The 22,897-nt window shown below is 37.0% G+C and overlaps 1 protein-coding gene and 1 pseudogene across 1 annotated transcript in view; both read left to right on the top strand.

Annotated features, from left to right (window-relative positions):
* Positions 1–22,897, top strand: part of XPR1 (xenotropic and polytropic retrovirus receptor 1) — a 115,600-nt gene that overhangs the window by 53,098 nt on the left and 39,605 nt on the right. Inside the window, exons 3-8 of the mRNA XM_063298456.1 lie at positions 9,073–9,174; positions 11,573–11,796; positions 15,184–15,333; positions 15,754–15,837; positions 17,375–17,456; positions 22,188–22,375. Of these exons, the coding sequence (XP_063154526.1) occupies positions 9,073–9,174; positions 11,573–11,796; positions 15,184–15,333; positions 15,754–15,837; positions 17,375–17,456; positions 22,188–22,375 (830 nt within the window). The remainder of the gene's footprint in view (positions 1–9,072; positions 9,175–11,572; positions 11,797–15,183; positions 15,334–15,753; positions 15,838–17,374; positions 17,457–22,187; positions 22,376–22,897) is intronic.
* Positions 4,142–6,527, top strand: LOC134493003 (dicarboxylate carrier SLC25A8-like; annotated as a pseudogene).

Here is a 22,897-nt window from a genome sequence, read left to right as displayed (position 1 = left end):
CAGCTTTCTCTGTGATCCTGCATACTATTCTTTAATAAATCAGATATCTTTGAATTCCTACTTATGAGTCTGATGGTGTTTTAGAATAGGCAACCATTACGTACTGTAGTTTTCCTACACATATAGTGCTATTGGTATGAACACCATTAAAAGGGTAACATTGTGTGCAGGCAGTAATGATATTATAGGGTTGGGGTTAGAGTTTGTGGTGAACTGGATGAAAAATTATTTTGTGCCATTAAGTTGGTGTTGACTCTTAGTGATCACTTAGATCATCCTTGTACACGATGACTGGTCCTCAACCTGGCCATTTGTGTCTTCCAGTGGTGCACCCATTGCCGTTGCAATCAAGTTCATCTCTTTTGCTTATGGCTGTCCTCTTTCCTTTTACCTATCCTAGCATTATAGACTTCTCAAAAGAGCCAGGTCTTCACATAATGGTGACTTCTTTTTAGTATTCTTTGGTTTTCTCAAATATCCAGCATGCAGTTCCTTGGCTTTTTCTAAAACAAGCTTGAACACTTGTCATCTCTGTTCCTCCAGTAGAAATATTTTACTGGATCAGAAGCCTTGTCTAGAGGGAAAGAGCCTTCCATTTGCAGAAAGTGACCCTGCATCCAGGCTGATGGTTTTAAAGACTTTTTATATGGTTTATTCCAGTGTGTTTTCAAAATATCTGAAAGCGTTGACTCTATTCTCTTTTAACAATAAGATCTTGATATTAGGTTACATGTTTGCCCAGATTTGATGTGTGTTAGCTTCTTTGTAGCTTGAAGACAGGTTCTGTACACCTATCTTGTAATTATTAGAGATTTGGGATAAAGTAGCTCTTGCTTTGGTTGTGAATAACCATACTGAATACTGAATGAGCATATTAGTATTTGAAGAACAATATTATGTAGATGTTAAATATCATATTCATTTGATTACTTTCATGAAAATGTGAATAAAGGAATAAATTACTGACTGAGGCAAAGTAGAGAATGCTGTTTATTAACGTTAAAGTAAAATGTCAAATTTGGGCCACCTACTTTAAAAAGCAGGGGAGGAATTTGGTAGAAGTTCAAGATTTTGTTTTTCCTGAAAGGGTTTCCAGCCTGGCTAAACTAATATCTTTGCAAACACGCTGCTGTTTACAGCCTACTTTTGTATCTGTAACAATATGACTGGACAGAGTGTCTCTCCAAAACATTTTTTTATCCCAGCTGTGGAATGAACTTTTCAAATTAATGCCACATTTCTGAGAAATATTTCTCCTTTGCATTTTGTTTTTCAAAACCTTTTTTTTTCTTCAAACAAGGATGTAGTTCTGTTATAGAACTGTGAATCTTTAGAACTAGTACAGTATAATTTTGCTTTGAGGGGAAAATGTTATTTTCTCCAATTATTTTTGTAACATTACAGTTTGCTACATGTTTGCTGAAATGAGACAAATAACCAAACTCCTGTGTTGTAATCCAGTTGGTATGAATGTTTCCTTCGGAGCTTCTTCTAGCTCACGTTTTCTCAACCTTCTGATCCTGGAGGAACCCTTGAAATATTTTTTCAGGCCTCGGGGAACCCCTGTACATTTAGGCTCAAATATAGGCCAGAAGTTGTAAAATTATTATATTTGTTTCATGTGAAGGCCTATGCATATGCACTAGTAGTGTTCTTAGACTAAAATAAAGAATGAAACTTACCTGTTTAATGTGAAGTTGCTTGAATTTAAAATAATTTTTTAAATAAATTGTGATCTCCCAGGGCACCCCTAGTGACCTCTCGTGGAACCCTAGGGTTCCACGGAACCTGGTTGAGAAACCCTGTTCTAGCTCATGTGAGTTAATACATTCAGTGTTGTTTTTAACAGTTTGGTAAGTTTCAGGTCACTACCTGGAGCTTTCCCATTTTTTAACTGATTTAACAATTTCCAAATGAGAGTGTGTGGCCAAAGGAGAATACTGTTTAGAAACATAGGTTGAAGCAAATGGCTAGCGAAGAGACCATGTATAGCATTCAAAGCCAAGTGGATTACTCTTCTTGGGTGGAATCTTAGTTTCCAGCCAGGTCACTCTTTTGGTTGAGATGCTTGCAATTATCTCCCCAAAAGGGTGGCATTTTTATCCTCTGTAGCTTGAATAAGTCATTCTCAATTAGATGGTATAAATATGTGCTTCTTTCTTTTTATTAGGCTGTTTAGCTTTTTTTTTTATTAGATCAAATACCTGATTGCTAATAGTGGGACCATTGCTGAACTTGTAATGTTTGAAAGCTATCATTAAATCTACCCTGGCTTGCATGCAATCTTGATCAAACCTGGGTTTCTGCTCAGGGAAATTTGCTCATGAGGTGCTGATGGGTTCATAATGGTTTCTGAAGGTGTATCAGAGCATTATACGTGGCTAAGGTTTCTTCAGGATTTGAAGTCTCAGGAATCCATGAAGCTCAAGGGACTCATCTGAGAAATGAACATATAACTCTTTCAGTCTTTACAGACCATTTAACTCTAGGAATTTATGTGAAGACCTAGCTCTCTGGAGATGGCTCTAATGCTGGGAAAGGTGGAAGGAAAAAGAAGAGGGTGACCAGCAGTGAGGTGGATGGACTCAGTTACAGAGGCAATGAGACCTGAAAGAACAGATTAGGGATAGATCGTCATGGAGAAAATCAATGTGGTTGCTAGTAGTTGAAAACGACTTGATGGCACTTAGGAATGAATGAACCTTTGTCATTGTCCTTAGCCCCGGTGGACTGTCCAAAGAGGTTGAATGGGGATGAAGTCCCAGATGAAAGGCTTCTTTATTCACACATATTAATAACACATTCCAGATGACTAAAGACTGGAATAATTCTATTACTGCCCATTTTTCAAGAAAGGTAACAGCATGGACGATTATCATCCAGTCAGCCCCATAAGTATTCCCAGCAAACTATATGCATGCTTTCTGTTCTATAGGTTTCTAGATTGGCTAGAACAGGAGACTGGAGATTCTTTTCATTATTCTCAGAATTCAGATCATATTTTCCTTTCTCCTGAGAATGAATACTTAGAATGAAGTATTGTTTCTCCTCCTCCTCCAACTTTACAAGAATATGTTAAGTCATACATCAAAAGCAAAGTGTCTGCTCTGGGGGCTATGGAATAAAGAACGATGGGTGCCACTTTCTTTTGTCAGTTTCAACTTATTTTATGTCAAATTGGGATTCTTTGGGAAAAAGTGGAGGAGTATTAATACTTTTGGCTGCATCATAAAGACTAGCACTGCAATGCAGGCAGCTGTCCCAGCTCCCACACACTTGCCAGTGGCCACCAGAGAAGGTTACCAGAGTAGCAATGAAGAGCTTGGAAACAATGTTCATATGGCAAATCAAATCAAATCAGGGATATCAGGTCAATCTACATTTTGCCCCTAATAGATAAATTCCCTGGGTATTCAGATAATTTTTATGTGAACTATCTACTTCAGGATCTAAAACCATACATTATGCGTATGGTTGCCAAATTCTGTGTTGCTGCAATGAAGATAAGACAAAACCAGACAAAGAAATAACTCCCTATTTTAAAAAGTACTTTTAAATTTGAAATATCTTAATAAATTGTCAGGGGATATAATTTTTTACTTTTATTTTATAATTCCTAATGTTCTAGGCTCATACCACTAAGGTAACAAATGTATTAATATAGTAATAGAGTGAATGCTATATTATTATGTGATATATCTTATTAGTAGTATATTATTGTATTTTTTTGTTTTTCTTTGTTTTTCTCCTTTTAAATTTTGCCGGTCATTGACTGAATAAATATGATTTGAATGTTCAGATGGCATGATATGTCCATCGCTACAAAGATCAGAATAGTGCAGGGGATGGTTTCCCTGTGACACTCTATGGAAGCAGAAGTTGGACTTTGAAGAAGCAAGATAGAGTATTGAAGCTTTTGAACTTGGATGTTGGAGAAGCCTCCTGAGAATACCATGGATAGCCAAAAAACAGATGAATCATAGACCAAATGAATCTAGAGTTCTCACTCAAGGCACAAAGTATCTGGCTCAGTTTACTATATTCTGGACACATCATACAAATGCCTAGTTCTCTTGAGAAGTCTATAATGCTGGGAAAGATGGATGGAAAGTGAAAAAGAGGATGACTAGCAGCAAGGTGGATGGACTCAATTACAGGAGCCATAGGTGCACCTTTGGAAGATCTGAAGGACCAGGTTAAGGACAGATCATCCTGGAGAAAATTGATTGCTAAGAGTTAACACCAACTTGATAGCATATAATCAATAAAAGGTAACAGAACTGGGGTGAGGGAATATATCTGATCCCCTGGTGAGTTGCAAGTGTGCACTTAATAGGTGGAGTCCGACACCAAAGAGATCTTCTCAAATGAAAATATATATTAATTATTTTTCATGATCTCCTTTACATATTTTAATTAATAGCCATAAAATACAAGGTTAAATATGTTAGCAAAACAGAAAAGCAAATCAATTAAAAAGAGATTGGTAAATATCAGCAGCAGCCACCAATTAAAATTTATTTCAGCATACTAATGTCAATTTAGAGATTAAAAGCTTGTCTTAATATGAATTTATGAGGCTGCCTACAAAAGGACATAAAATGAAATTAGTCTGTCTTCCATTGACAAGCACTTCCAGAGCTTGAAAGCAGCAAGTGATAAGGCCCTCTCAAGTGCTCCCAAATACAGCATAAATGATTTTACATCTATTACAGCTACATTAAAAGCATTAATGAGATTTCAGTGCAGTTGTACAGCCTACATATTGTAACCTTTAACTAGTTTGGCAAACTGTCTCCTAAACCAGTCAGTTCCTCTTCAGTGTGGCACATAAAACAGATCATTAATACATAGCAAGGTTGTGCAAAGTCTTTAAAAGGGGCTATTTGCATAGCACGTTGGCACACACAAATTATCCCTCCTCAAAATGTTGAGCAGCCACATTCTCTAGAAGGAGGATGGTAGTGGGAAGGAGTACTTTTTACCTGCATTGGCTGCTTTGTGAGCTGCTATTTGTGTTTGTTGCAAGTGGACTTTGTGAGCTTACCCATTCTTGCCACCACTTCACTTGCTCCCTATAAACACTGCCACTGCTGCCACTCAGTGCTCTCCTCTCTCTTCTCTTGGTGACAGCATAAATGTTGTGGTTATTCTGTGTCAACTTTCAGCCCATCTTTCTATGAAATGTCAAGGGAGTTGGGTCAGATTGCTGTTGAACAAATTTGATGAATGGGAAACTTTTAGAGAAGTTTGATCGAACTGCCACTAACTTGATATACTCAAATATGATTAGGGAAGAATTCATTCCTCTGGTCTTTCTACTACTGTAGTCCCTGGCAGTTTTTCCTTGCTACTTTCAAATCCATCATCCCCTCTTTAAAACCAGCCTGAAGCCATCACATTAGTTGGATTCAAGCCCTCCACTGTTTCTCTGGTGGCCACTGGCAAGTGTGTGGGAGCTGGGACAGCTGCCTGCATTGCAGATTTGATTACTTTTCCCTCTGATACAGCAAAAGTAAGGTTGCAGATTTAAGGAATGAACAGTTTTCAAGGGAGTCTTTGGCACCATGATCATGATAGTAAGGAAAGAGGGCTCAAGACCTTCTATAGCTGCCAAGTGTCTGGCGCCAAATGAGCTTTCCCTTGATCCATATCAGGCTGTATGATTTGGTGAAACACTTCTACACCAAAGGCTCAGAGTATGCTGTCATCAGTAGCTGGCTTCTTGCCTTGGGAGCAGGGGTAATTTCCCAGTTCAACAGTGTGGGGAAAGTGAGGTTCCAGGTCCAAACCAAATGGAGGCTGGCAGATGGTACCATTGGACATTGGATGCATACAAGACCACTGCCAGGGAAAAGGGGCTCAGAGTCCTCTAGAAATGGTATTTCCCAATATATCTCAAAATGCCACTGTGAATTCCACTGAATCTGTGACCTATGATCTAATCTTGTGTAACCTTCTGAAGTACTACCTCATGACAAATAACATGCCATGCCACTCAGCATTCAGAGTTGGCTTCTGCACCATTGTTATCGCCCCCTTAGGTCAGTGTAGTGAGATCCATTTATATGGATTCTGCTCCAAGCCAGTACAAAAGCGGTATGAATTGTGCCCTGGCAGTGCTCCAAGTGGTGGGATCCCTGGTTTTCCAAAAAGTCTTTACACCCTTGTTTCTTCAGCCAGGCTCCTGGAATGTGGTACTGTTTGTGACCAATGAACAGCTGAAGCATGGTCTAATGGTGTCTTTTAGACTCTCCCTTCTCAGCCAACTGGCAAAGCACAGCTTATCTCTTGTACACATGCCTGAATCCTATGAATGGATTTTACCCCTCTTGATCTACGTATTTTTATGTCTCCACAGAGCCTTCTCCATTTTAAAATACTATAATTCTTTCAGAATTATTTGTGTCATAACATGGTTGGAGCTGCTAATTCAGGACCTGCAGGAACTCCAGCTGGTTGTCTTTGTAAAAGTGACTTGTTCTTCCTATGCTGTTGTCCAGTCTTGTCTTGCTTTCCCCTTTTAAGATCTGCCTTTTGGATAAAGGCAATTTATTAAAATGCTGGAGAAACTAGAATGCCAGGGCTCAACACTCAGAAAGTTATCTGCAAGCTCCTGTTTCTGTGTTACTTGCTTTGCATACCCATTAAAAACAAATGGACAGATTGTGTTCAGTTGCCAATTAATTGGGAGTCCCCTCCAGAACTCAGATGAGAAGAGATCAGCTTTTCCCAGCTTGATATTCTCCCAGATGTCTTAGAACTGCAGTCTTTCCCCATCTATTGGAATTGGTAGATCTTTTAGAATTGCCCACTTGCATTTCAGAGCTTAACTGGGGGACTGGGGCTGCAAGGGAGTTTGGCTGCTGTCCATTTCCCATCCTGTTCCTCCATCCTTCTCTCTTTGAGCAAAAGCTTCCATTTTCAGCAGTTCTCTGGAGGGCTAATTTAGGGTTCTCACCTACCAGTAGTTTGTTTAGTTTTAAAAATTACAGAAACTGCCCCTATGTCTTCTTGTTTGTGTGAGCTTTCTGTGAAATCATTTGTGATGTTGCAAAATGATAACAGATCTGTTAAAAAGAATTATGTACTGTGCATCTCTCTCTCCCTCCAATAATGCTGATGCAGAAAAGTTTTTTTTTTAAGTGGACTTTATGCTCTGGTTACATCCAGGCTGGATTATTGAAACATGTGCTGTTTAAGGGATTCTTTTAAGGTGGGTTAAAGTACTTCAGATGATGCAGAATATTACATCAAGAACAAAATTAGGGATTATGTAAATGGAAATACTGCAGGTTTTCTGTATCTGTTACTCTGCTTGTCTTTTTCTCAGCATAATTTAAACTACCCATTAGTGTTCCCCCAATCAGGGTGCCTTACAGAAATCTACAGTTCTCAGCAGTAAGTATGCTGGCTAGGAATTCTGACCATTGATGTCCACTCTTTCTGGTTTGCGGAAGGCTGGTGTGGATACTGACCTTTAGACCCTGAATGTTTTGAGACCAGCTTATCAGAAGGATTGCCCGCATCCATTAGAGTCTGCCTGGGCTTTCCAATTAATAAATGAGGTCCTGCTCTTTGACCCATTGATAAAGAGAGATTTGCAAGACCTTTTTGTAGTCATAGACTGTGCCTTTTCCACTCAAAAGTAAAGAGCTGCTGCTTTGAAAATTTTAAATATACATTTACCTATTTGTTTCATTGTACTTCTTACTAATTGCGCTTATAGATTCTTATTGGTAGTCTTTTTAAAGTGTGTGTATAATATGGCTTTAAACTGATGGTATGTATTACGTTTTATGATTATTTAAAATACTGTGCATTGTCTTGAGAGGGAAGCATAATCGTGACTTGAAATATTGTTTATTCATTGATTAGGCAACAGTTTTATAAACAATTTGGGACTAGGTTCCTTTAAACACAGTAGAACTTACTCCTGAATAGATATCCATAATATTGCATAAATTGTGAATTCCTGCAGTGGCAGATCCAGTAACAATAAATCAGAGGTCCTGGTTTAGAGGTTTTAGTTACAGAGAGGAAAATCTGTATCTTACTAGTTAAGGTGTCCTAGTTAAATATTAAGTAGCAGAGCATCCATTATATTTTTAATTTTTATTTATTTATCATATTTTTATGACCGCCCATCTCCCCCGCAGAAAATGTTTAAGGCCTTCCAGTATGCACAAGTTTAGTTTTACTCTATGAACAGGTTATACAGTGCTGTCGCAAAACTTGTATCAAGTAAACTTAGCTTGGCCACATCTTGCTGCCTACTGTATGAGATGTTTGCAATAATAACTTAATCAGATTTGCGTAGTTTTTAAAATTTCCCTGGAAAATAAATTGTAAAGCACATCCTAAATAGCTTAATCATAGCTTTGAAATGTACATGTTTATAAAATATCTGTGTTATATTGTGCACAGATACAATAATAAACATGTAGATGGAGCTTTGTATGTTTAATAAATGCTTAGATGAGATAGGCTTTATAAATTTAAGCAACAAGTTATGGTACTGTTCTGATTGCTTATTAAGCCTGCCATAGTTTGCTGTTGTATGATTGTGACAATAGAAAAACCCTTGAACAATTTTCTAGGTAAATTCACCTTTAAATATAGCCAGGGTATTTATTCTAATAAAAACAATTAATTTACAGGATAAAAAGAAAGGGAACACAATCCCCACCCATTAGAGTGATTAGCTCAGTAATAAACTGTACTTTGTGCCTTTATTGACAGGTTTTCTGCTCTCTGTTATTAAACAAATAAGGGAGAAAATTCAGCTACAATAATTCTTGTGTCCCTGGCCCCTTGCTTTGTCATGAGTACCTTTTAAATGGCTGTAATAGAAAAACTAAGAGAAATACCCATTTAAATTTCAAGGCATTTTTTTTCCTTCAGGAAGTGTTATAATTTTATTTTTCTTGACAATGTTGCTGTTCCCAAGAAATGGCTTGTCTCCGGGGGAAAGGTTCCATGGATACTAATTGAAAAAACTAAGATTAAAATCAGGATGGATTTCAACATTCTCAGTCCTTTTACAAATTCTATTTCTTTCTCTTTCCCCAGTCACAGATGAAGATACGGTAAAGAGATATTTTGCCAAGTTTGAGGAAAAGTTTTTTCAAACTTGTGAGAAGGAGCTTGCCAAAATCAACACATTTTATTCAGGTAAGAAGTCTTTTGGACCATCAGATTCCTAAGAGGCATATGTCATATCAAGGATATGTACCATGTTCTGCAGTAGTTCCTCTTACCTTACCCTATTTCAGAAGCTCCTTTTACTCTGCCAGGAACAAGAATATATAGCATATACAAGAATTCTCTTGAACACTTCATTCTAGGACAGATTTTGCACATAAGTTTGTCTATTTCATAGGGTTTAGCTATAGATAGTAAAAGTTACAATATTTTCTGATGGAAGAAAAGTTCTTAGTAGATGTAGTGGTTGGTAGGTTTTTGCTATAAAGAAATGCTTATATGTAGATTGCAGTTATATTTTACCATCAGGAAAATGATTTTCTTCTGTGTACTAGGCTTTGGATGACAATAGGTGAAAGTGAGTTCTTACTTCCTGACCCCTTTTCAAGGAGACACATCAAAAACTTAGGAGTTACCACAATATCAGACAGATACAGTTGTAATCGAAATTATTCAACCCCCATTGCAAATCAGGTTGATTGTCAAAATATACAGACTTCCAGCTGTTTGCAATGAACAAATCAAACAAAAGCAATTGAAATAGCTCAACACAACGAATGCTTCAAGTGGTGTCCCCAGATTCAACTGAAAATGCAACTTATGACTTCTCCCATCTCAAAATTATTCAACCCCCTGAATAGTATCCATCACAACAGCACACATACAGTATGCAAAACAGGTGTTGTCTCAAGCACACCTGATGCAACTAGTCAAGGGCTTTATGAGTTGCACCAGGTGTGCTTGAGCTGGAACACATGAAATACCTGAAATGGCTAGGGGTTTGTTGACTGTCACGTTTGACTGCATGTTAGAAATACAGTATGGCTAATTCAAAAGAATGGTCCAAAAAGGTAAGAGAAGAGATCATCACCCTTCACAAACAAGGAACAGGATGCAAAAAGAAAGCGAAAGCACTGAATGTTCCTAGAGACACCATTGGAAGTAATGTTCACAAGTTCAAAGTTAAAGGAACAGTGGTGACACTATCTGGACAGGGCAGAAAAAGGAAGCTGTCAATGGCTGCAACCAGATTTCTGAGAAGGCAGATTGAGAGAAACCCTCGAGTGACTGCAAAAGACCTGCAGCAAGACTTGGTGGCAACAGGCACTGAGGTTTCAGTAAGCAAAGTAAGGCGCGTACTAAACACAGAAGGTTCCCATGCCAGAATTCCAAGACATACAGCACTACTGACCCAAAAGCACAAGAAAAGTTGGCTCCAATATGCTCAAAATCATATAAGCCACAGAAGTTTTGGGATTCTGTTCTGTGGAGCGATGAAACAAAACTGGAACTTTTCGGCCCGATGGATCAGCGGTATGTCTGGAGGAAGAAGAATGAAGCATACGCTGAAAAGAACACTCTGCCTACAGTTAAGCATGGCGGTAGCTCGGTGATGCTCTGGGGCTGCTTTGTATCCTCTGGCACTGGAAACCTGTAGTGTGTGGATAGCAAGATGGGTTTATTGAAGTATCAGGAAATCCTAGGAGAAAATGTCATGCCGTCTGTAAGGAAGCTGAAGCTTGGGTGTCATTGGACCTTTCAACAGGACACTGATCCCAAGCATACCTCAAATTCCACTAAGGCTTGGATGAAGAAGTAGTCCTGGAAGATTCTATAGTGGCCATCAGAGTCACCTGACTTGAACCCCATAGAAAATCTCTGGTGGGATTTGAAGGAGGTGGTTGTAGCACGCAAACCCAAAAAGATTACTGAACTGGAGGCCGTTGCTCATGAGGAATGGGCTAAGATTCTTCAGGAACGCTGCCAGAAGCTGGTGTCTGGCTATGCATCTTGTTTGCAGCAGGGAATAACAGCAAAAGGGTGCTCTACTAAGTACTGAAGATGCTTGCCATGAAGGGGTTGAATAATTTTGAGACTGGCGAAGTCATTATAAGTTGCATTTTCAGTTGACTTTGGGGATACCACTTGAAGCATTTGCTGTGTTGAGCTATTTCAATTGCTTTTGTTTGATTTGTTCATTGCAAACAGCTGAGAGTCTGTACATTTTGACAATCAACCTGATTTGCAATGGGGGTTGAATAATTTTGCTTACATCTGTACATTTTTATTATATCATCATGTAAAGTTGTATGTTTACAAGATTCTTAATGAGACATGCTTGCATTATGAGTTATGAATTAGTTATTCCCATACCCATTATAGTTAGATTAACTACAGCCCCCCACCCCATCAACTTATAGGGAAAAAAGCATCAAATGAGAGTTGAATTCTCTTTATTTCAGCATCCATATATGTTGTAAAACACCATGGCTGCATACTTGCTCCTTCTGGGGAAGAGCAACATGATTGTTTATGTTGAGCTTACTTAATATATTATATAAACATATTCTGTGTTTTCATTCCACAGAAAAACTGGCAGAAGCTCAGCGCAGATTTGCTACGCTACAGAATGAATTGCAATCAACTTTGGATGCACAAAAGGAAACCAGTGGTCTTACTACCCTGCGGCAACGTAAAAAGCCAGTCTTCCATCTGTCTCATGAGGAACGAGTTCAGCATAGGAACATCAAAGACCTGAAACTGGCCTTCAGTGAGTTCTACCTCAGCCTCATCTTACTGCAGAATTATCAGGTATGGATCATACCATTAAAGGATGTTTCTAGTGATTAAGATGGGATTAATCTTGATTAGAGTGTGATGTGCTGGAATTTTTGTGTTCCAGATTGCCATTTATCTGGTTCAACATATGGCTATTAGATAAGATTCAGTTAGTTCAGATTCTTCTTTACCCTATAGCTTGTATGGTTACAAATGAGCTGCAGATTTATATGAAGAGCTTGAGCCCATAATTAATTTCCAACATGCCATTTCACCTTTTAGACCAGGTTCAGATAAGCTTTCAATGGGCATGCTTTAAACTTAATGGCTAGCAAAATCTTCTTTTGTTTCCCACCAACATTTGAAAAATCAGGTATTAGGTTATTACTGCAGTCAGGAAATCAGAAGACGCTTAATCCTTGGGAGAAGAGCAATGACAAATCTCGATAAAATAGTTAAGAGCAGAGACATCACACTGACAACAAAGGTCCGCGTAGTTAAAGCAATGTTGTTCCCCATAGTAACATGGCTGTGAGAGCTGGACCATAAGGAAGGCTGAGAGAAGGAAGATCGATGCTTTTGAACTGTGGTGTTGGAGGAAAATTCTGAGAGTGCCTTGGACTGCAAGAAGATCAAACCAGTCCATCCTCCAGGCAATAAACCCAGACTGCTCACTTGAGGGAATGATATTAAAGGCAAAACTGAAATACTTTGGCCACATAATGAGGAGACAGGACACCCTGGAGAAGATGCTGATGCTAGGGAGAGTGGAGGGCAAAAGGAAGAGGGGCCGACCAAGGGCAAGGTGGATGGATGATATTCTAGAGGTGACGGACTCATCCCTGGGGGATCTGGGGGTGTTGACGACCGACAGGAAGCTCTGGCGTGGGCTGGTCCATGAAGTCACGAAGAGTTGGAAGCGTTATTTATGTTGGTATTTGATTGTTTTGCAAAGAGCAAGCCACTAAGTTACTATGGTAACAAATCACTCTGGCAGGGTGAACAGGTTAAACTTAAGTATCCTCAGGTTGGGGTGTGAAAAGAATGACCATATAAGGAAAAGCTGCCGATTTGCCTGTGAAAGGAACTTGCCTGGAGTTATTTAGTTTCCTTTTACACAGCCTTCCTTCCAGTCCTACTCAGAGCGTGTGTGCGTGTATGAGCTTATAAAGCTTCTGTGCCTATCCAGGATATCTGGATATGAAGCTGTTTAGGTTTTTATGCTTTCTGTAAATATGTTTATTTTTGTAGAAATGCCTGGTGTGTTTTTTTCTGATCTCAGGCCAAAAGCTTTCCAGCACTCTCAACAATTTATTGCCTAGTTTTACAGATACTGTCTGGAATAATAAGAAAGGCTTAATAAGAAAGCTGCATGCTTCTTCTTGGCCATAGGTTGCCAGATTCTGGTGTAGACATTTGCATTGCCACAAAGCCCTTGAGCTGGGTTATAATGGGTGTGAAAATGGTGTCATTGCAGATAATGGAATGTCTCTTCCTACCTATGATAGATATGGTCCCTAGTGCACACTAGAAGTTCCTTTGAATTAAAGAGATGGACTTGCTACCAATAGACCTTCATTTATATAAATAATTACATTGTTCTTTATCCTCAGGCACTGATTAGTTACCACCTTGTTATTTGATAAATAGGAAAAACTTTTCAACAGTGTCCAAATACATATTCTGGGAAGAGAGAGGTTGGGGAGAAGCTCTGTGATAGTTATGTCTGGTAGTATTCCATACCATATGGATTGCTTGAGAAGCAGTTAACTTTTTTCAAAAGTTTAATACTCTTTATGATTAACTCCTTATTGCTCAAAATCTACAGTTGGAGTAGAAAGATTCTGGCAAGAATTCAACAGCATAATGTAGTAAAAGGTTTGCTTGCTGTAGTTATTCCCAGAGCAATCAGAATTATTCAACCCAGAAAGAAAAATCTATGCCTGAAATCATGACTTCATTTTTTTCCATTTAGGCTTGTGAACAAGGTATAGCTCTCATGGGAGCAGGAAGGCAGAATGCTCGGTTTCTTCAAGATTGAATAATTAAAATTACTTATTAAAGATAATATAGATCATTAATATATTGGTTTCCTGTTCCCATCTCCAGATTGTTTCCTTGCCTTTCCATCCTACTGAGCTCCATTATGAAACCACTCCAGGCATGATTTAATTGAAAATAATTTCAGTCGAGCTGTTGTAACCTTTCCCATAGGCACCATATTTTGATGCTGTTCTTTGTTTTGTTTTGGAATTGAAATTGAAATTGAAATTGAAATTACCAACCTAGCCTAAATGGTATCACTTTCCAAATAATATTATCTTTTGGATGTTAGTTTATAAGGAACCTCTTTCCCACTATTTATATGATTCTTTCCCTCTTTATTTTGATTTTTTAAATTTAGTTTGGTTGTGTGTGTGTGTATTCTTTTTACCATATAGTTTTTTTAATATAACAGATTTGGTTTCTTTTTAAAACTAAATAGTTTTTATATAATAGTGATACAGTGATATAGTTTTATTGCTATTTAGTTTATATATAATGTCACAAACTATTAAGGACTTTTCTTAAAGAAATTTAATTGTACTACTTTTGAAGTTTAAATAAAAAAGACAGAAATGCACAGACACAGACACAGATATCTTCAAAATTAAATTATGCCTTCAAAATAAATTATACTTTTCCATGTATCTGGTGATTAAATGCGATATAATATGCAATATGATATGCCACAGCCTTAAGATGACGTAACAGATTTTTCTACCAATATTTTAACCCATTCCCATGTACTACAGTGAGTTAAAAACAAGTGAATATTGGCATATACTTAATATTTAGTTCTTTATTTGCTTTTTTGATAATCCAATTGCTTTCTTTTTTAAATACTTCCTGCAATAATGATTATTCCCAGTAAACAGCACTTTATATGCCAGGTGTTCTAAAAGGTATTCATCAGTCAGTGAGTTGGGAATGTCAGCTTGTTTTCTAATCTTGTGTTTCTGTCTGTATGAAGTGTGGAGTTGCTGTTAGTAACTATAATCAATTTTATGCATCTGAGATAATGTATAAAACTGAAAGACAGCCAAATGTGTATTAAAGGCAAACTGCAGCTCTGGAACTTTAATTTAAAAATGGAATTTTCAAGATGAGGTTACTCCTCTAGTAGCAATATCCTATGAGGGAATATATGATTTTTCAAAGCTGATCTTTTGTTAGTTTTTAAAGAAAAAAAAAAGGCTGGCTTTATTAGCATGGATAGAAAAAAGTAAAACATGTTTCTTTTAAAAGAAATGGAAAAGATTTTGTAATTTTTTCCTCCAGGTGATTTATTACCCTTCCCAATTCCCTGATATCAAACAAAAGGGAAATATGTACAGACACCAAGAAAATAACATGGTTGTGTTTTATCTTTACCTTTAGAATCTAAATTTCACAGGGTTCCGTAAGATTTTGAAGAAACATGATAAGATCCTGGAGACACCACGAGGTGCAGACTGGAGAGTGGCTCATGTTGAAGTGGCTCCTTTCTATACTTGCAAGAAAATCAACCAGCTCATCTCTGAAACAGAGGTAGAGTATTGTGTAAGGGTGTTTTCCTCTTCCAAAATGGGCCAGCAGTGGTTCATGTTACAGTATTTCCAGAAATGAACTGCCCAGACCACTATTGACTACCTCTGTTTCTAACCAGTCCACCTGGAAATAAACAAATCCCTCAGAAAACACTCAAATCAACCCATTCCAGGAGAATGAAATAGTGTGTTCATGAGCCAGGTTGTTTCAATGCTAATATGGTAGATTTTTATTTATATTATGAAATCGTATTAACTAAAGTCATTTTTGATATATTTTTAAATAAGCTTTTGAACTTTAGTGCCTCTTGTGTGTGTGATGGGATGACTACATTTTCTGTTACATAACTTGTATAAATGTGTGCTCTGTAATTTTTTGAAAAATTATTAGTTATAACTTTTTATCTATTTGGTTTTTTAGACAGTGGTAACCAATGAGTTGGAAGATGGAGACCGACAGAAAGCCATGAAACGATTACGTGTCCCACCACTAGGGGCAGCACAGGTGATGGAAATATAAGAAGTGCTTCACTATATTTCATTTGATAGATGAACACTCATTGAAGAGTTGGCATCCACTTCATATCTTGAGTTAACTTTCACTTTTCACTTTGTAACTTTCACTTCAAAAATCTTGGAAGTAGAGAGTACATTAATGTGTAATGGCAGAATAGAAAGAATGCTGGAATAAATGTGTGTTCAACTCAGTCCTTTTATTCATTCCAGTTCCAGTTAATTATTTTGTTGTTTTCCTCTGCTGTTTATTCCCATGAAAAGTCATAGGTGAAGAGCTCTGTAAAACAGCTACAGAGAGCCACAGAGGGTTTTATTTAGCTAAGCCATTCTTAGAGATTTCAGTCATTCATTCTAAGACATAAAATACGCCTTCAGGCCATGGATTTTTTCGATGTCTGCTGAGGCCAGTTGAGCCTGATTCCTTGTCCAACGCTGTTTCCCTTTCCCAATCAGCATTGTCTTAATCATGCAACTGCTGCTTTGATTTTGATTGGATGCTGGCTCTAGCACCATTCCAGCTGCTGGTCAGCTTCTCCATTCAAGAAAGGTTTTTCAGTAGTAGCATTGACACAATCATGTCATGAGAGCTAAATGGTTTCTTGACATTAAACAGTTGCCATGTTTTATCAACAGCAGTACTTGGCATCAAATGCTGTGCATAGCACTGTCTGAACTAAAACATGATAGATGTCTCAAGTCAATTAGAACTGAGCAATTATTTGATGCTTATCCCATTCAACACTGTTATTGGATAAGCCTGCCATAGAAGGAGAAGTGACTGTTGGTTACAGTTACTCCATTGTAAAGAAATCATTATAGTAATGGAGTATCACTAGTACAGTGCTAAGGCCCACACAAGCCTGTCAGTGACTTCAACTATTTGATTCCCTCCCCGGTGTTAGGAAAAGCTGTTTATGTATTATGACATTTCTGTTTATGTATTGCTGTTGCTTACATCCATATACAATAGCTTTGCAATATTTTACAAAGCAGAACTATGACTCGATCTTTTCATACATTTATTTGTACTTTGGAACAAGTAAACAGCTATAGTATTTGTAAGTCTTCAGTCTCCCTAAACTGGACTTGTTTTCATCCATAAAAATGCCAGAGTGTTGCTGTTTGCCCCGATAACTGCATTTTTTCCTCACTGGAACAAACAGCAGCTGGGACACAAACCTTGGAGAAAATTACACTGGGAGGAAAGCATTAATCTTCTTCATCCCATTCCTCAATATTGCTTTGCCAATCTAGTAGGACAGTTAGTTGCTTTTAAAGTAAAAGTAAGATTCAGGAGAGGCAGTCACATATCTTCTTCATAATATATAGTCTAAGATTAACTTTCATTAATAAGCATAGCAGGTGTATAAAAGATAATTCATTTGGCAGAAAGGGATTCAGTCATTGGCTTGCCTGTATCTTAACTCAAACTTACATATTGGTAAGTTTGATTATGTCAGCAAAAGGCTTTTAAAATCTTATAAGGAAGTTAAAAATGAATGAACAATGCTCTGTTCTCTCTGCAGCCTGCACCAGCATGGACTACTTTCAGGGTTGGGTTGTTCTGTGGAATATTCATTGTGCTGAATATCACCCTCATACTTTCAGGTTAGTTTTTAATAGTAAACTTTACTTGCAGTCTGGATTCAGGATTTTGGATAACTGTTTTTCTTGTAGGTTTAATATTAGCATAGGATGAGTTTTAAGCCAAGCTCACTTCATAATCTAAATAAAGGCATTAAACTCACAATGATATTTTGAATAAACTTTTTTTCAGTCAGACATTATTGACCCTGTAGAAACAGTGTAACTGAGTTCTCTGATAACACTCAGCTGTTCTCATACATCAAGTATAAATTAGTCTTAAGCCAGGGGATCTCAAACCTTGCAATACTGTAACCTCTTAAAATGAATTTCACAACCCTCCATGAATAAAGTGAATGCTGTCATTGGGTTTAGGGTTTCACCAAAAATAATATACCACTTAGTTTTAATAATTAAATAGTAATATATCAGATTAAACTATCACAGAGCCTTATAACTTTATAAACTTAGTACAACTTTAAAATAATATTTTTCATATGAGTTTTGTTTATTTTTTCATAATTCTTGAAATTTCTCATTTTATTTTGAAGATAGCTGTTCTTATTCACCAGCATTGTGAGAAAAAAAAAAAAAGTTATCCTTGCCTTAAATCAGTTTTTCTTAAACTGTTCTCTGCAATGATTTTTCTTTGGTACATTTTCATTCTTTAAAATCCAAGTGCTTGCTAGTTTCTGCATCTGATATCTAGAGAAAACTTTTTAAGGGTTGTGCATGCCTTGGAAATGTTTCTGGGGAAGTGTTTATGACCATTGGTGAAGACCTGACCTCTGCTATTTGGGGTTCCACAAGATGCTGCTCCTTTAAGGGATCTACTCATTCAAATTCATATAACTATTAAAGAAGTCACATCTTTTTTTCAAGCTTATGCAGAAACCTGGAAATGGGCTATTTTAATGAGTAGCAGAGAAATACTGCCTAAGATCTAAAGCTCTTCTTCTGAATCATTTTTGAAGCATGTGTATTTTTTTCCTTTATTCACATCCTGTGTTGCTGTTATTGACTAGATCATATGTTCCACTTGCCTCTCTTCATTTTAGTAAAATTTCCATTTTCCAAAAGAATATTTCTGGCCATGTATAGCTTCTTTGGTTCTGCTTATTAGCTATGCTGGAATCCTCTGGGACTTATTTTTCCCCCTATTACACAATATGCATTCTAGCAGTTTCAAATAAATAGCAAGCATTTGGATTTATTTGACTGTCTCATTGTTGATCCCAGAGTTTTGGGATCTTGTTCCCATTTTGAAATCAAATGTGACTGTGTTATACATCTCTGGGAATTTCCCATTTCTGTTTCTCATTTCTTGTGAGTGTAGTCATTCCCATTCATTTTAAAAATATTTGTATCTAGCATTAGATCTTGATGTGACCATGTAGGATTTGTAACAGAATTGCTTCCCTTTTGATTTTCTGAGCATCTGTTCTAAATCATTATCATATATAAGATATATAAGAATGTTGTCTTTGTGTCATAACCTGGCATTCACTATATGTAAAAATATTTGAAATTATCCATTTTATGCTTTGCCTTTTTGGTCTTCTTGATTTATTTTTCTATCATGAGATTACCTTCCATATTTTGGTTAAGGAGTTGAGAGGAGATAGTGTGTTCCTTGTGCCAAATTGCTACTTAGGTCTGCCACTATGTAACTGTACTCAGAGAGGCTCATTAGAAGAGAATTTGAAGTGTTCTCAGTTCTTTTGTACTTACTAATTTATAATCATCACCATACTTAAAATACTCATGCTGAACATTCTGAATATTCCTTATCTTTCCAAGGCTAGAATTATGTTCATTTTTCTTTCAAGGAGTCATAATTTAAGGTACTTGACAACATTGGAGATCTAAAGATATACAGAAGATCAATTATTTCTTACTACTGTTTAAAATTTTCAGACTGAAGTAGTATTAAATGGTTCAAGGGACAGCTGATGCCAGTCATGAGAAATCTAAATGGCACTAATTAATTCAGCTGTTTAGCAGTCTTCTCACTTATACCTGCTTTTTAAAAACTGAGAAGAATAGAAATACTGTTTTTCAGAGGCTCATGAAGAAATAAAAGTAGCCTATAAAGGGAAACAGCAGCAGGAGTAACACTCCTAAGTATATTCTTCTACATTCTCTTGAAAACCAAGTAAAGAAGTAGAAGAAGTAGTAGTCCTGCACCATTTGTTCTGAATGAAAACTCTATGGTTCTTACCATTTAGATGGAAATCCTGTGAATGTTTGTTCAGAAGCAAATTTTAAATCGGATCTATTACAAAGAAAGCATAGATAAGAAAAAATAAAATAAAATAAAATAAAATAGATTACATTTTTTTAAAAAATGAATTCATAGAATAAATGAATCTAGAACAATTAGCATTTACATTAATTACAAAATATAGTTTCCACAAAGTTTCAAGAGTAGTTTTATTAAGCATATTCCACTATGCTCATGTTATCCTACTTAGGATACAAAATACTATTTCTGGCAAGATGTATGTTGCAGTTATAACCCAAATTTTAAGAATTAGGCTAAAGCATACTGTAGGATAGTCAGGAATTCTTTACCTTTTGGGATTGCTGTGAAAAGTAAAGCAAAAGAAAGCCGTGGGAAGCTCCTCAGTTTGTGTGTACATTACTCTGTGAGTTACATATTCATGTTTCATGCAAAATAGAAATTCTTGCTAAACATATGCAGTTTGGAGCATGTACCCTCTGGAATTTTAGATGCACATATCTTAGAAGTCTGCTGTATAAATTGTAGCACCATGTAACATGTTGAGCTAACCTGTCAGTTGTGGAATAGGGTTCTGGAAGTTTTCATTTTTTTCATTTTCAGTTTTCCTCAAAGAGCAAGTGAGTTATTCGGCACAGAACACTTTTAATGTTGAACTGTTACTCAGACACTACAGAACATCCCAATTTAGATGAATGCCACAAAATTATTCACTAAACATCCTGGTGTCCTCTAGATGTTTTGAATAACATAACCTCTTGCTATGGGCCATGAAGGCTGATAGTGATAGGAATTAGGCCAAATATTTGGCATGTTCCAGATTGCCTACTAGATTGCATTATCACACATGACTTTCTGGAAATTGTCCAAAATTGCCAGAGTAGTTTTAGCACAGTTATCAAGTTATCCATTATATCCTTACTTCAGATATTTCAGGAACTATAAGGCACATAGTCACTGCCAGCTGACAAAAGCAAAACCGTCTCTTCCCAGAATAGCAATTTTAACTATTATCCCAAACATTTTGCCTTGCTTTACTTGTTATGTAAGGCTATGTGTTTGTTTTCTGAGAAATTTTTAAAATAATTTTTCTTAGATTTTTCCAAGATCATGCTCTCTTTTAATCCTTTTTTTTTTGCTCCTAATAGATTCACATTGTCAGTTGTCCCTCCTGTATTGCTTCAATTTGTTTTACTTCAGTACATGTTTTGTTGAACAATCCATATGCTAGCCTTCACCTAAAAAACTGCAATCATTAAATTATTTTGTACATTATATGAAGTTTTGTGATTAAATTATTAATACGCTAAGTAAATAAATTGGGGAAATTTAGTTAAGATCTATCATCAGCATGCCTAATATTTTTAAAACAATGTTATTATTATTGATGGCAATGAGTTCATATGGAATATGGTGGTATATAAATAAGATAAGTAAATGCATTCCCCTCTCATAATGCTACAACTAGAGGTCATCAAAGAAAACAGATTATTAAGGCATTCAAGGTAGAAAAGGGAGTATTTTGCATAATGCAGGTGTGATTTACTGCCATAAGATGGTGATAGGCATTATCTTGGTTGGCTTTAAAAGGGGATAGATTATATCCATAGCAACTGATCATGTGGACTGTATGGAATCTCCAGCTTCAAAGGTAGCATGCTTCTCAGAATCAACTACTAGCGAATGTTAAAGGGAAAGAACTTTCATACCCTCGTGCTAGTGCTGGTAGTTCTGTTGAAATGGCCATATTAAGAATTTTGTTCTTGCATGGCAGTTAGGACTCTATATTGTAGTAAATTGAAATGGGGAGCCATGTGTGAGTCACCTTCACGTTTCCACCAGGGTAATGAAACTTGCTCAGTATAAACATGGCCAAGGAGTCTGTGGCCTTTGCATCAAATGTTAAAAGGTAAAGATGCCCTCAAGTACCTCCTGGGGACTCCATGGACACAACTATGCAGGTTTCTTCCAACAGCATGGAAGTAGTTTGCCATTACTATCACCCTGTTATTCCCTAGTGGTTTCTCATCCTGGTACCAAGGCCTGCCCCTACTTACCTTCTAAATCCAGACAAGATCAGCCAGGCGTTACTACCTGCTGAAACTTTCCATAAGTTGCTGAAATATAATTCCCAGCATTCATTACAATTTCACATGTTGGGCCAGGCTGCTGGGAAGTGTAGTTCAGCAAATAAGGGGGAAAGCAGGTTCTCTGCCCTGATCAGAAAAGGAATATAATTGCTGAATAGGTTGAAATTAAGCAGGTGTGCCTTTTAAAGATCATTGCAGTATCTGGATTTTCTGGCATCAAATTTTAATACTTTTTCTTAGGCTGCTCAGTATTAGAATTCTAGGCATTGAGAAATGATTTCAGTAGCTTCAGGTTTTACATGTTATTGATACTTTAAGTATAGGGGAAGGAATATGTCCTTTGTTATAAAGAAAGAGTTGCTTAGATAGCTCTGATAGGTTGTCCATTTTGTATATGTTTGATTTGAGTCTTTTACTTGATAGGTGTGTTTAAAATGAACAGATCGAATGTGTGGCCACTGATAAGAATCTATCGAGGTGGTTTTCTTCTGATAGAATTCCTTTTTCTCCTTGGCATTAACACATACGGCTGGAGGCAAGCTGGAGTGAATCATGTTCTTATCTTTGAACTCAATCCCCGCAGTAATTTGTCCCATCAGCATCTTTTTGAGGTAAGTTCTATAATTTGAGGAAGGCTGAAATGCCTTAGTAGGTAATAGAATACACTTGCTCATTTTTATCTGATAAAACTGTAGCCTAGACAAGAAGAAATTGTTGAAGCTAAATAATAATGTTATATTTTCTTTAAAATAAGTATCATAGGTATGTACTTCCTCTGCTTTATCAGGAATATGCCTAGGTAACCATTTTTGAAATTTAAAAGTACGGCCTCTTTTACTACAGATGCAGGCAACATTTGCTATTCTATGCCAGGTTAATTGTAAATTGTAAAATTGAGGGTGGCCGGCATGGTTCTGCGCTGGTTCACCTCCTTCCTCCAGGGTCGGTCCCAGTCAGTGTTGATAGGGAGTGAGAGATCCGGCCCGCGGCCCCTCCTTTGTGGGGTGCCGCAGGGTTCGGTACTCTCTCCGCTCCTTTTTAACATCTCCATGAAACCACAGGGCAAGATCATCCGTCACTACGGGGTGAGGTATCATCAATATGCAGATGATACCCAATTATACATCTCCATC

Source organism: Candoia aspera, chromosome 3 (genome assembly GCF_035149785.1).
Source record: "Candoia aspera isolate rCanAsp1 chromosome 3, rCanAsp1.hap2, whole genome shotgun sequence".
NCBI lineage: Eukaryota > Metazoa > Chordata > Lepidosauria > Squamata > Boidae > Candoia > Candoia aspera.
Note: the sequence above shows the minus strand (reverse complement) of the source record. Positions and strands in the feature narration are given on the sequence as shown.